The sequence below is a fragment of the Lutjanus erythropterus genome, chromosome 18, assembly GCF_056507025.1.
Source record: "Lutjanus erythropterus isolate fLutEry1 chromosome 18, fLutEry1.hap2, whole genome shotgun sequence".
Classification (NCBI taxonomy): domain Eukaryota; kingdom Metazoa; phylum Chordata; class Actinopteri; order Lutjaniformes; family Lutjanidae; genus Lutjanus; species Lutjanus erythropterus.
Window position 1 is genome coordinate 20,524,822 of NC_139334.1, and position 13,585 is coordinate 20,538,406.

Genomic DNA, 13,585 nt, shown 5'->3' on the forward strand with positions numbered 1-13,585 from the left:
ACAGAGTACATGAAAGCTCCTCTGCCTAATTCAGTTTGGACCTCAGGGACAGATAGCGAAACTGCTTCCTGTGATCGCAGACAGTCATTTCCACGAAGTTTCCCAGAGATACGACAGCATGAATAATAATGGAGCGGGACCAGAATGGCCTCACAGATAAAAGTAAAGCAATTGAATGGGTCAATGAATGGACAGGGCAAGCAGCCAATCAATTTGAGCACACAAGGTACAATAATGAGAGAGAGCTTTACGGTCAATAATAAACCTCCGCACTCCAGGATACACAGTGTCCAAGGCCTTGAGCACAGAGCAGACATTAAGAGGATGGAGAGACAGTAAAGCATCACCAGGGATACTTCAGCTGACACAGACTTTTTTTTACATCTGCTGCATGATGGAGAAAACAGGCGGCTCCGTGTTTGTTCCAGCTTATTGGCTTATTTCTAAGACCTTAAACCTGGCTGGATCATTTGTTTGGGCTTTTGAGGACAATAAGGTCATGTCCTGCATTTTTTTTTATGAATTTGGGGGACACATGGACAGTATTGTTTTGGCCGATTCCAGTATTTGCAGACGCTGTATTAAATAAAGGATCCTTTCACCAGAATTTCATTCCTGGCAGTGTGGAGAGGGTTTTAAAACAGCATTTAGACATCTGTGTTGGGAAATTAAATGTTTTATTTATAGGTCTGTTATTTAATCTCCTAATAATTTTCATGTTTCCAAGTTCATTAGTGTTCTGGAAAGAAAGAATTATGTAATTAAGTAATAAATTTAGCAGAAACAGATAATGTTCTGGGACTGTTATTTTATTCAGTGTCTAAAATATCTGAAAATAGTGAAAAATGCCTAACGCAAGTCTAAAATTACATCTTAAAGGGATAGTAGGATTATTTTAAGTAGGGCTGTATGAGGTTCTTATCCATAGTCGGTGTATTACTTACAGTAGACGGTGGTGCCAGTTTGGACTATGGGCTAAGAGAAATACTGCTGCAGACGGGGTCTGCTGCAAAACTTTTATTCTAGCCACCTAAAAAACAGCTGACCTAAAAAAATCTATATAATTTTAGTGTTTGCTATATTTAGAATATTTTTGCAGCTTTATCTTGCCATGAGACAGCCTATTCCGACGGGAAAGCTTGATATACCTTGATATACAAGCCAAATATCACTCTGTCCAAAGCCACCAGACTCCTTTAGCAAAAACAACAGTTTTACGATGAAGAACACAGGGGTTGCTAGTCTGACGCTACCTAGAATGGTTAGTTTTTTGTGTTATTGTGCGACTTTGGTGTTTTAAAGTCTTAGTTTGGATTCACCGAAGTCACACAACAACACAAATGAACTAACCGATTGAGGCAGCAGTAGACCAGCAACTCCTGTGTTCTGCAAGGTAAAATTACTGCTTTTGTCAAAGGAGATTGGTGGCTTTGGAGGGAGCGATATTTGGTTTATAGAACAGTGGTTACCCAGCGGAAAAAGGCTGACTGCACGCTTAAACTGATATAGATTTTTTTTAGGTGACTTACTTATGTACAGCAGTACATTGCTTAACTTCCTACACCGGCGCTCCTCCTGCTTCTCCAAACTGGGTCGTGCCGATCGCCATCTACTGTCGATAATACACAGACTGTGGATCAGTGCCTCATACAACCCCACTTCAAATAGCCCGAACTATCCCTTTAATTTTTGCTTTTCCCTTGCGAAATACTAGAATATTTTTCCCCTTCAGGCCTCTAAATATTCTTAAAAAACACAGGCACGTCTTTCTTTTTATGGGTCACAAGATAAAAAGGTTAGGAAGCTTTTTAGTTTCAGCATTTTTGCTTAATAAATTACTTGAAGATTTTTGTCAAATGATTTCAAAGAAATTTCCTTGAACTGCTCAAGTTAATTAAAGCTTGCAGAGAGGGTGATGGAACAGTTTACTCAATACATAATACATGAAAAATCTACATTCTCGAGACTTTCTCCTTTCTGTCATAAAGAGTATCACTTTTATTTTGATAGGTCACGAGAGGGACTCAACCTTGAATCATTCGACTATTAACAGGACTTTTTTTCAGACTTGGTAGGATTAGTTTTAAAAGTTCAAACACCACCTGTAACTTATGTTAACTGTCTGCATTTTTTTAAGTTATAAGTGGCTTTATTAGTATAAAGCAACCACAAGCAACTGCTCAACATTTAAGGCTTTTGTGTAGTGTTTTCACTGGGGGGTTGCGAGATCTGTCTGAGATAGAAATGAGATGAGATGATTCACAGGATGGGAAAAAAAAACATTTCACCTAAACAAAATATGTTTTTGTCAGATTTTACCTTATTCTTTGTTTTTCCCTTGTGAAATACTAAATATTTTACCTGTTCAGGTCTCTAAATATTCAAAAAACACATGTATGGATATGCATATGGAGCAGCCACATATCAGGTCTTTGTCTTGAGAATTTTGGGTGAAAACAAGCACTGTGAAAAGCAGCCAGTCGCCAGTCAAATTAGAGAGGTTGTTTTCACTCAAAAAGGCAGATGGGTTGCTCTTGTCCATAGCGACTCAGCTCTGTTTTTATGGGTCACAAGGTAAAAACGCTGGAAACCACGGCTCTAAAACGTGTTTATGTTTTTTGGAACACGTCATTAAAGGGACAGCTCAGCCAAAAATGAAAAATCTGTCATTATCTATTCACCCTCATGCTGATTCAAGGTCTGGTTTAGTTTTTTAGTCCACATCACAGAATGGTGATCAGTTTTCAAACGGAAAAAAGAACCAAAAACAAAAAAAAAAACTCAAAATGCCTCCATAGCCGTGACATGCCGGTTCAGACATTGTGCACGTGCATAAGAACGTGGCTCCAAGCTAAGAATCTAGTGAAGATTTAGGCAAAAAATGTGGTGTAGATGATGTCTTTCAAGTGAGCTTGGCATGTCAGGGCTTTAGAGACTTGGATTACATCAAACAAGCAGGATGGAGGCATTTTATGTTGTTTTTTCCATTTGAAAACTGGTCACCATTCAATTATTGTATATTGTTTGGGAAATTCCCGTGAACTCCAGCAGTGTTTTATGAAGAAAATAAATCTGACCTTCAATCGGCATGAGAGTAGATAATCACTAAATTTCAATCTTTGGATGAACTGTCCCTTTAAGCTTCTTTTGATATGGCTATGCAGCGACACAACCCAAACAACAGAGACAGCGACTCCAAAGACGACAGCCTACAGATTGCAGACTCCTCCTCTCCCGTACCTGTCGTAGGTGGCCACCATGAAGTTGAGCAGCAGCCCGATGGACTGCTCCACATTGATCTGGTGGGTGGTGGGCAGCCGCTTGTTGAGCTGGTAGTAAATGGAAGACAGGATAGTCTCCAGCCGCGACACATTGATCTCCGCGTTGTGGTCCAATGTGTTGAGCCCGTTGTCACGAAAGGCTTCGATCATGTTCCAGACATCCACCAGATGAACTGTGAGGGGGGGGGGCAAACAGACAGATTGTGATCAATTAAGTCTGTATTCATGTTGGAACAAAGGTTTCTATTGGTTACACAGCTGAAGAGAGAGAAAAATCTCTTACGGTTGCATCTCTTCTGCACAAACCGGAGTTTGCAGGCAGTCCTGTACGTCGACAGTCTGATTACATCGAAGTTTTGAGCTCCTGCAAGGGAAAAAAAGCATATAGAAAGTCTACAAAAAAAACAGATTAATGAAATAAAATCATTTCCAAACACAATCAGGCGTACCGAGGGTACATTTAAACACTATCACTGAATGTGTGGGAGGAATTGTACTGTACGTGTGAGGCTCCATGTATCTCCTGCACAACTTGGAGCCAGTCAAAGAACTGCATGATGCTGCTGCGGACTGTGAATAGTGAAAAGAGATTTCTCTCAGTCGACTCCACTCACTCATTTCCATGAAGAGCTGTCTCTTCTCCACCATGGCCTTGCCTCGTTTGCTGCCTTCCTCGATCATTCTGTGGCACATCAAACAGCAGAGCATGTTCATATATGCAACTCGCAGCTCTTTTCAATGTCCAAAATCAAGCACATACCCTGCAAGTGAGGATGATTTATACAAATATTTTCAGTGCAACTGAAGAAAGTGTTTCAGATTACGACTTAGAATTTTCATGGGGAGCAAATGATTAGGTAAATCTTTGAAACATGGAGGATTTGGTCTTTTTTGTGCTTTATTTTGCAGTTTTTTTCGATCATGTGGTGCGTACATGAGAGCTGCTGGTAAACCGTAATGATACAGTATGTTCTCTCACCTTTATTATTTACTCTGTACATCAAGGACAGTATTAGTCATCACTCCAGCTCTGCAGTTAATATACAGATTACAAGTCTTTGGCAGGCTTTTAACTGAGAGTGAACACAGAATTAGGGATGAAATCAACAGTTTTTCTTAGTGGTACACCAAAATTTTCATTGATTTGAAAGACTCTGACAATACAGTCTGATTATTAGGCCAACCTTTCAGTTTCTTCCAGTTTATTCACTGTTTAAATTGCTAAAAATATTAGAGATGTGGGATAACTATCTTGGCACAGTTAAACATCAGTGTTGTGGAAAGACACTATCAATATACGTACTAATGGCCACAAAGAAAACGTAAAAGAAAAAACCTTTATTCAAAGCAGTAGTTAAACACTTTGGGAAATATGCTTCAGAGCTGCAACAATTAGTCAATTATTAATCAATTACTAAAATATTTAACTGACAAACTATTCTGATAATGGATTAATCAGTTTGAGTATTATTTTTTAAGAAAAAAGTCCAAATTCTCTGATTCCAGCTTCTTAAAATACAATATTTTCTCATTTCTAGTTTTCTGCTTTACCCCTAAATGACAGTAAACTGAATATCTCTGGGTTGTGGACAAAACAAGACATTTGAGGACATCATCTTGGGCTTTTGGAAGCACTGATCAACATTTTTCATCATTTTCTGACATTTTATAGACTGAACAACTAATGAATTAATTGAGAAAGAAATCAATAGATTAATCAACAATGAAAATAATCGTTAATTGCACCCCTAATACACTTATTTGCTTTCTTGGCATGAATTAGATCAGAAGATTGATAACACATTTAAATCTGTCAGGTAAATACCAGGAGCCTATTAGCTTAGCTTAACATAAAGACTGGAAACATGTCCCCTTGGACTGAAAATCCATTATCCGGAAAATAAATGGCCACTGCTCTAAAGGCCCTATGTTCCGAAAATGCACACTGTCCTTGCAGTTATTAGTTTAGTAACTACCTGCCCTCTCTATGGTGCTGAATCAGTGGGGCTTTTGCCCTTAACAGGCTTCCTTTCTGGCCTTACACCAAACAACAGTGTATTTTCTGAGTAATGGGGGTTTGTTTACGGGATAATGGGCTTCTGATCCAATGAGACATGTCTATATGGGTTTTGGAATAATGGGCGGTCACAAGAATGGGGAGTCCTCTTGTTTTGTGCTAAACTGAGCTAACTGGAAAGAAGGAAAATAAGTGCCTTTGCCGAAATGTCAAACTCTTCCTTAAAAGGTGTATTGACAATCCGTATTTAGCGTTAAAATCAGCTGCACAAAGCTCACATTCGTCTGCTGTCAAAACCGAATCCTCCCCGCACAGACTTTAATCTCCAGGTTGCAGGGATCAGATGCTGCACAGAGGAACAAAAAAGGACACTCGTCTCCATCGAAACAAAAGGATCTGCATCTGTTGAACAATTTAACTTTTGTGCTGACACCTGATTCTACCTCAGCGTTGTGTTCTGTTGTGTGTTTTCAAAAAGGATTCATTGTTCGAGCTGTTTTTGTTTCAGAGTAGAGCTCGACAGTGTTCCCTCTGAAGAAATACAGGTTTACTTGTTTTATTCATTCCTTCACTTTACCACACTTCAGAACGTGTCATCTGGGATTTTAATGTTAATTTGAGACACACATCTTCAGTTACTCTTTAACAGTAACTATAACCTGTGTTCTTATGAAATGAAGATATTTAACACAAGTATTAATATGTTAGTGGCCTAAATGTGTGGTATAATGTCCTGGGAAATACACATACTTTACAAATAAGGTTTCCAAAAGGGTTCTTTCTGAATCGCTGAGGTTCTACATAGAACCATTTTGCTTCTGAAGAACCTTTTTTTGAAGAAAGGATTCGGCAAGGGACTAAGGGCTCCACTTAGAACTGTTCTCAACCAAAGAACCCTTTTTGGTAGAAAGAATTCTTCAAGAACTCAAAGAACTCTCTTGTCAATGGTTCTTTGTACCATAATATAAAAGGATTCTTGGTAGAACCCTTTGGGTGGGTTCTAGATAAAACCCTTGGAGTATTGAAAAGCTGCTGGTAGATCCCCTTGAGTGTGTTCTAGATAAAAACCCTTTGAATCTAAAAAGGTTCTCAGTAGAACCCCCTGCGTAGGTTCAAGATAAAACCCTTGGAATATAAAAAATTATTAACACCCTTAGAAGATGGAATGGTTCTGGATAGATGCCCCAAAGGGTTCTCGGAGGAACCATTACACCATAGAACGGTTCTCTGTAGATCCTCTCCAGGGTGGTTTTAGGGGGAACCTTTCACAGATGATTCTAGGTAAAAACCCTTTATGCTGGGGTTCTAGGTAGAACTCTCTGAAAGGGTGAAACCACATGGGGACAAGCCAAAACACTTTACGGTTCTAATTTATTTCTAAGAGTGTAGTATTGTCGTTTTAAGCACATACATGACAGATGACACTGTGTCTTTTACCACACAAGAAATAATTTTAGGATTGTGTATCTGAGGTTCTGAAGATTTTAAAATATTTACCTGTCACTGGCTGAATGTCAAACAAACTGAAGCCCTGAACGTCGACCCTGCGAAGAAAAAAGCCACATTGAGAGAGTTAGCGAGGGTGTCTTTCGACTTGATGTCACCATTACCGTGAGAGATAAGCTATTCCACGCCGACAAAATGTAGTTGACTTTTAAATAAGTAATTAACATCTCCCCTCTCTCCCTCCTTCAAGGACTTCATTAACTCTCAATTTGTGCTTTTGTTTCCCCTCCCTCTTCTTCCTGTAGAGATATTGGTGAGCTGGCTGGGGAACACTCCAGCGCCCATGGTCTGTGCAAATGATAATTCTCTATGACATCCCGCTCAGCAGTGACTGCATCCTGTGGGCTAATGACACCGACTGAGCTGCAAAGGAACCGCTTAATGATGACGGACACAATGCACATCACAGCTGGCCAATGAGTGAGAAGCACCGGACGCCATAGGACGGACCGGTGGACCAAAGCGTCCCAAACACGGCGCGTTCGCTGACTGTGCAGCCAGGGTTCTGCTACCTTCAAAGCCTAAAGACACGGAGGATTTCTCTATTTTTTGGCTTTTGTTTAGCATCAGTCCTTGTTTTAGAGGCACTCTTCCTCTCACGCTGATCTCTGCTGTTATGACAGAGCCTCTTTTGAGTCACTAACTTGCTACTCTGGCTTGTGTTGAGAGGTTCTTGCTGCTGGTTACAGGCACCAGTAAGGGCCTTTAACAGGACCACGTCCACTGAAATCCAGTGTTATTCAAGTCAAGCATTATGTCATTTATTATTTACAACAAAAGGTAAAATACAAATGTAGTATTTTCTCACTTAAAGCTGGGGTACGCAGTTTGTTTTTGGTGTCATTCTGAAAAAGTTCCATAATAACCATGAAGTGTTAAGACTTTGTTTACTCTTGTATTCTTGTAATCAGCAAAAGTATTTCACCACCTGGGAATGAGAGCGAACAATCAACCATCTTCAGCCACCAATCCAGAATGTCGGTGACTTGACGACCTGGGAATTAAACTCGGCAGTCAACTTCTTTCTCTCTCTCTAGAACTGCCACCTGTACCTTTCATCAGTTAATTGTCTACGAAATGTCAAAAAGCAGTAAATGAAAAGCCCATGATGAGAGCTAATGATAATTTTGGTCTTTTTTTAAGCAAGAATGCCCAAAATCTGTTGGTTGCAGCTTCTCAAATGTGAAAACTGAATACTTTTCTGTGTCATATATGATCATAAATTGAATGTCTTTACATTTAGAAAGGACAAAACAAGACATTTAAAGACATCCCCTTTGGGTTCTAGTAAGTTATTACAGACATTTTTTGCCATTTTCTGACATTTCATAGACAAAAAAGCAATTGATTAATTGAGAAAATAATTGGAGAATGAATCAATAATAGAAATGTAACGATATATTAAATATCACGACATTGCAATAAAAAAATGTCTTGACACCATCATGAGCTGTAGCAATATGATATGAGGTGGTTAATTGTTTTATCTTATAATATTTATTCTATTTTATAAAAGGAGTGCTACTGACTGCTGCATTGTTTTTGTTTTGCAATGTAAAGACAGAATTCAAGCATTCACTGTCAATTTTTTGTACATGCTTAAGTCACGGCTGAATACTTTTGTTAAAGAGGTAAAGCAGAAGCACTTTTGGTTGAAAGGAAAAGCAGATGTTAGACATAAAAAAAAATGCTGCACATATCCGATGTATATTTTCATCATTTTTAATATCGCTCTAAATATGGTATTGTGGATTTTTTTTTAATCATGGTATTAGTGTATCTTGAGTTTTTGGTATTACATCCATAACTGACAATGAAAATAATGGTGAGATTTGCCAGAATTCAAAGTGACATCATTAAACATCTTGTTTTTTTCCAACCAACAACAAAAAAAAAAATCCTGAATTTACAGTGATATGAAAAAGAGAAAGCATAAAATCTCACTCGTGATTAGAATATTTCTGGGGCTGTGAACTGGCAAGTATACATATCATGATACTGAATATTTTGTGATATACTGCGATATTGTAAGCAGCATGATATATCGCAATTTTTTAAATCTAATTTAAGAAAAACAGTCACCACCATTTGCATAAAATCTGAGTTTGAAGGACTTTTTACTTTTTGAAAACCGATGACAACACTGCTATCTAGCAGTCCAGGTTTAAACACAACAAAAGGAATCTTTGCGTGCATCACGATATTACAATACAGTGTTTTTGAGGATCGATACAGCATCACAAAACAAAATAATGCAACACTAAAGTGTACTGATATTTTCTTGCACCCCTCATTTTTTAAGCTGTAATTATTCCACCATACACAGCTGCTTTCTAAGACAACGATAAACCACTTTGTGCTAAATTTAACAGCAGTTTTAATGCCCTCAAACGGTGTTACAGCTCTTTATAGCTCAGTGGGCAAATCATGACAATAACTCAGTCAGGACACTTGAAAACACTTGGTCAGCATAATGACATATTAAATGGGGTCCTGAACGGGGCAACACACACTGTGGGCTATTTGTGCATTTTCAGAGGATGATATGTCAGACAGAGGAGCACTGCTGCTGCTGCTGCTGCTGCTGCTGCTGTTGTATACACTTTGGGGAAAAGGAGCCAGAAAACATTTGCTATGCAGTGGGAGATCCAGCAGACACATGTCAGCAAAATAACACAATGGTTCATTGTAAATATTCAGCCTGTGAAGTAACTGCAGAAATTCATGAGTAGGCAACTCGGGCCTTGGATTGGCAGGCGAGGATCAGAAAAAAATGTAAGCAGGAAATACATGAGTTGATTATATCATGTCAGATAAGGAAACAGAAGCAAGTTCTTAATAATTCATAGGCAGGATGAATTCACCAGAGCAGAATCAGTGTGATAAACCTCTGGATTTATGAGATTTGTTTTTAGTCAAATGCACATAAATTACAAAAAACTCACAGATATTTTGATGTCAGCTCTTTTTTTTATACTATAAGACTGTGTGTTTCTCATTATAGGCCCGTAAAGGTGCATTTTTTACTGTAACCGCACCTTCAGCTCCGAGGTAATGACAACATCCTTTGACGCGAGTCAACATAAGGACTCGGTTACTGCAGTACCTCCCTTCCGCTGATATCATCCACTTCTCGGTTTCTACAAGCCTCAAATCTCACCGTGAGCAGCCCTGCAACACTTAAAATTCACTTCTGAAGCGACGGCGGGGCACAAACGCAGCCATATTGCTGGTTTAACTGCCTATTTACCTTATTTCCGCAATGGGAACGCTGTGTCGTGATGCCCATAAAATTTTGGGGGATAAGAAACAATGGCAATCCCGCATCTTTTTCAGCTCTCACTGGTGTCTCAGCAGCCGAGTGAGAAGCATAGCTGTGGACTGAACTGGCCTTTACCGGAGGAAAATCACGCAGGTTGCGTTTAGAGCATCACCATCATCATCATCATCATCCTCGGCAGCAGCAGCAGCAGCAGCATCAGATGGGGAGGAGGATAAGTGGTCCAGGGTGAATAAGGAGGATATTTCCTCCGCCGCACTCTCACCTTTGATGAATCCGCGCGTGTGTCCGCCGACGTTAGAGCTGTCTGAGCGATGAGAGACGGCTCGGACGATCCATCATCGTGTTTCAGCCTCCTCTCCCGTCTCATTCGACTTCAGGCTCGGGAACTGCGGGTTGTAGCCGCCGCACATAGAAACGTACAAGCGCCCCGCTCCGCTCCGAGCGGCATCATCAGCGACCGAGCGGCAGAGGACGGCAGAGAGAGCGGAGCTGCCATGCGCGACCACCTACTACACTTTACGCATGTGCGCACGCACGCTGGTTAAAGGCGCACTACTACTATTGCTGCTTTTACTCTGAATTATGAGCCTCAAAAATAGAGAGGAGAAAAAACATGAAACACAGATTAAATTGAATTTAAAGGGACACTACTGTTATTTCATATTGAGCTTTCATAAAGACAGGGGACTCAAAATAGACAGATCTATAAAAAACATTAACACAGTCATAGCTAACAGTAGCTAAAGATAGTGCTAGCTAGCTGGTTTAATCCACATGAAATGTATTTTCTGTTTTTTTCACAATGGAGAAAAGAAATAACCATGATTCATTTCCATATAATTTTTTGCCAAAGTCACAGGGAGCCACTGGAGAGGAGCTAAAGAAAAGTTTCCTTTTCCTGACTTAGGAAAATGAGATATGATTTCAGACTTAGGAAGTTTCTGTAATGAGGCCCCTGATTCCAAAAGTTAGTTAGGATTTACTAGCACCAAATTGGGAAAAATCCTAGACTCTTTCTATCTTAAGACTTAACATGGAAAGTTTCTGTAATATGGCCTGATTCTGATTTTGTTTATTTTTCTTTTACTGATGATTCAACCTTGAGAGTAAAAGCTGCAGAAGCTCTTCAACTGTGAGTCACAAAACACTGTCTACGGGCAAAAATCATGGGAGTTTTATTTCCAGAACCAGAGGCAAACTGATATTAGACCACTCCTGCCTCCTAAATGACCACTTCCTTTACTCCACAACTAGTTTTTGCTCTGTTTTTACATTTTAAAGCCTCAAGTCAAATCCAAAACAATTTAGTGCTCTTTAGTACTCATCGTGTCTTCCCCTTGAAGCCTACTGCGAGATAAACACAAATAAAGACACAAAATGCTTTTATTTTCATTATTTATTCATAATAGTCTATAACTTTTGATAAAATACACTTTGTTTACAAGTGCTGATTACTATATTACATTCACCCGGAGTTTAAATGGAGACAAAATGACACAGACATATTAAACAAATTCACCTAGTGATAAATGTGACATTTTAAAAGGGTGGAGATTGCCCATGACACTTCAAACCCCACAGTCAGCTCTATATGAACTGCTCCTCTGAATGCACACACAACAGGTAACTTCAATGACAGAGAGGACTGCTGCCTGCCTGACTCAGGTTTCAGTCCTTATTAACAAAGATTTCAGCTGCCTTTTAGGGTTGATTGAATGTTTTTGTTAATTGTTTTTTTTTTTTTGCAGTGCAGTCCTGTCCCCGACTCTACATGAGTAAATACAGCATCCTAACATCACAGTCAACCAATTAAGACCTAAATATTTATGGGGCGGTGAATTAAATCTGTGTTACTGGTACACCAGTTTTAGTGAAATGACTATACTAAATGTGTGGAAACCCCTCCTGACTCTAGACCTAACACCGTCAAACCAATTTTCCACAAGACATCACCCCCATTTAATAACAAATACATTTAAAAATGGACTTTAATCAATCCACTGATCTAAAAATGGTGCTTTAAAAACATGTTTTTTTTTTGTTTTCGTAAGGTAATGACACAAATGTAGACAGCTAAAATGACGAGACACATATTAGACAACATCTCTATGGAAAAATATAGACCAATGGATCCACTGAAAAAACCTGGGCCATACAGAATATTGATACCTGGGCAATTTGAGTTATAAAAAGTCAAGTTACTGTCTGTACGGTGGTCTGTCCAGTCTAGACAAAATCATAGGAAAAATGGACAGCCAATATATTATCATAGTAAATACCCTGTTGATTTTCAAAAACAATTAGCAAATAGATTTATTTTTATATTAAAATATATTAATTAAAATATATTACTTTGATTAACTAGTCAAACATTAAAAACAAGTTCTGATTATTTTGTTTTCTTTAAGGTGACTTTGGCATATTACCTTGGAAATAATTGCTATAAAACAGGCCTACGTTGCACCTCCAGGAGATTTCAAAACATAGTTGATGCGTCTTAATTTGCAATCAGCACAAACACCTGAAGAACCTGCCGAGGTAACTCTTCACACTGGCCTTTTTGCATGTTCGTATGTGGTAAGGTAAGCATTCATACTGTGTTAAAATCATCATAATGCAGCTACAACACAGTGTTCACACCACAAATGTGCTGGTTCATCACACACATACATTATTGTACATTTTTATAAACGTGATACAGTATTTATTTTGTGCTTAAAACCATTCTTACCACATTTAAATGGAGGATAATTCTCCCAATTGTCTGCAAAAAGTCCATTTTAAAGTGAAGTGTTGGTAACACTTGCTTAGATGCCTATATCTATAACGCATTATTAACATACTTAAAAATGTCTTATATTGTGCCTATGGCACTGTATAATTATAGCTACAATGACTAAATATTCATAATACTTTCTACATTTTATAATGACCTATGCGGTCAAGCATCATAATACTTCATTGCTGATCATTTGCTGACATTTCTGGGCAAGAATTAGAATTATAGTGTATTATAATCAATACAATAACATCAACATTTAACATTTTTTTGTAAGTAATGTAATAAGCGGTCCATCATCCAAATAATTTGTCAAAGTGGAGTACTCATAATTTCAGTTATGACCCAATAACCAAACAAATTTGTTATTGTTTGTTGTTGTTGTTGTTGTTTTGTGCTAGCATAGATTTTTCTTCACCTTACTTTAAGGAAACAATGACCACTTACAGTAACTTATAATCACATTATAATGCATTAGAATGTGATTATAATGCATTATACAATAGTTATAATGTATTACAACTATGAAAAGTATAATACTTTATAATGATCCTTGACCAGTAATTATGATGTATTATGATACTTGATCTTATAGGTCATTATAAAATGCTTTATAATGTGTTATGATTATTTTTTATGAAGCATTCCGAACATTTATGAGTGCTTATAACTATAATTATACATTGCTATGGGCACAGTGTAATGCATTATAAGCATGT

At 38.3% G+C, this 13,585-nt stretch overlaps 1 protein-coding gene across 7 annotated transcripts in view; it reads right to left on the reverse strand.

Moving 5' to 3' along the window:
• The window catches only part of dtnbb (dystrobrevin, beta b), a 47,216-nt gene extending 36,664 nt beyond the window's left edge, over positions 1-10,552 (reverse strand). For 6 of the 7 annotated variants that reach the window (XM_084742546.1, XM_084742550.1, XM_084742549.1 and 3 more), the window contains exons 1-5: positions 10,350-10,552; positions 6,796-6,842; positions 3,896-3,963; positions 3,565-3,645; positions 3,241-3,454 (exon numbers count right to left, since the gene is read on the reverse strand). In XM_084742546.1, coding sequence (XP_084598672.1) covers positions 3,241-3,454; positions 3,565-3,645; positions 3,896-3,962 — 362 coding nt within the window. In that variant the 5' untranslated portion in view covers position 3,963; positions 6,796-6,842; positions 10,350-10,552. Of the gene's footprint in view, positions 1-3,240; positions 3,455-3,564; positions 3,646-3,895; positions 3,975-6,795; positions 6,843-10,349 lie in introns of those variants that run through there. The other variant, XM_084742544.1, reaches the window with a different exon arrangement.
• Positions 10,553-13,585: the final 3,033 nt, after the last annotated feature.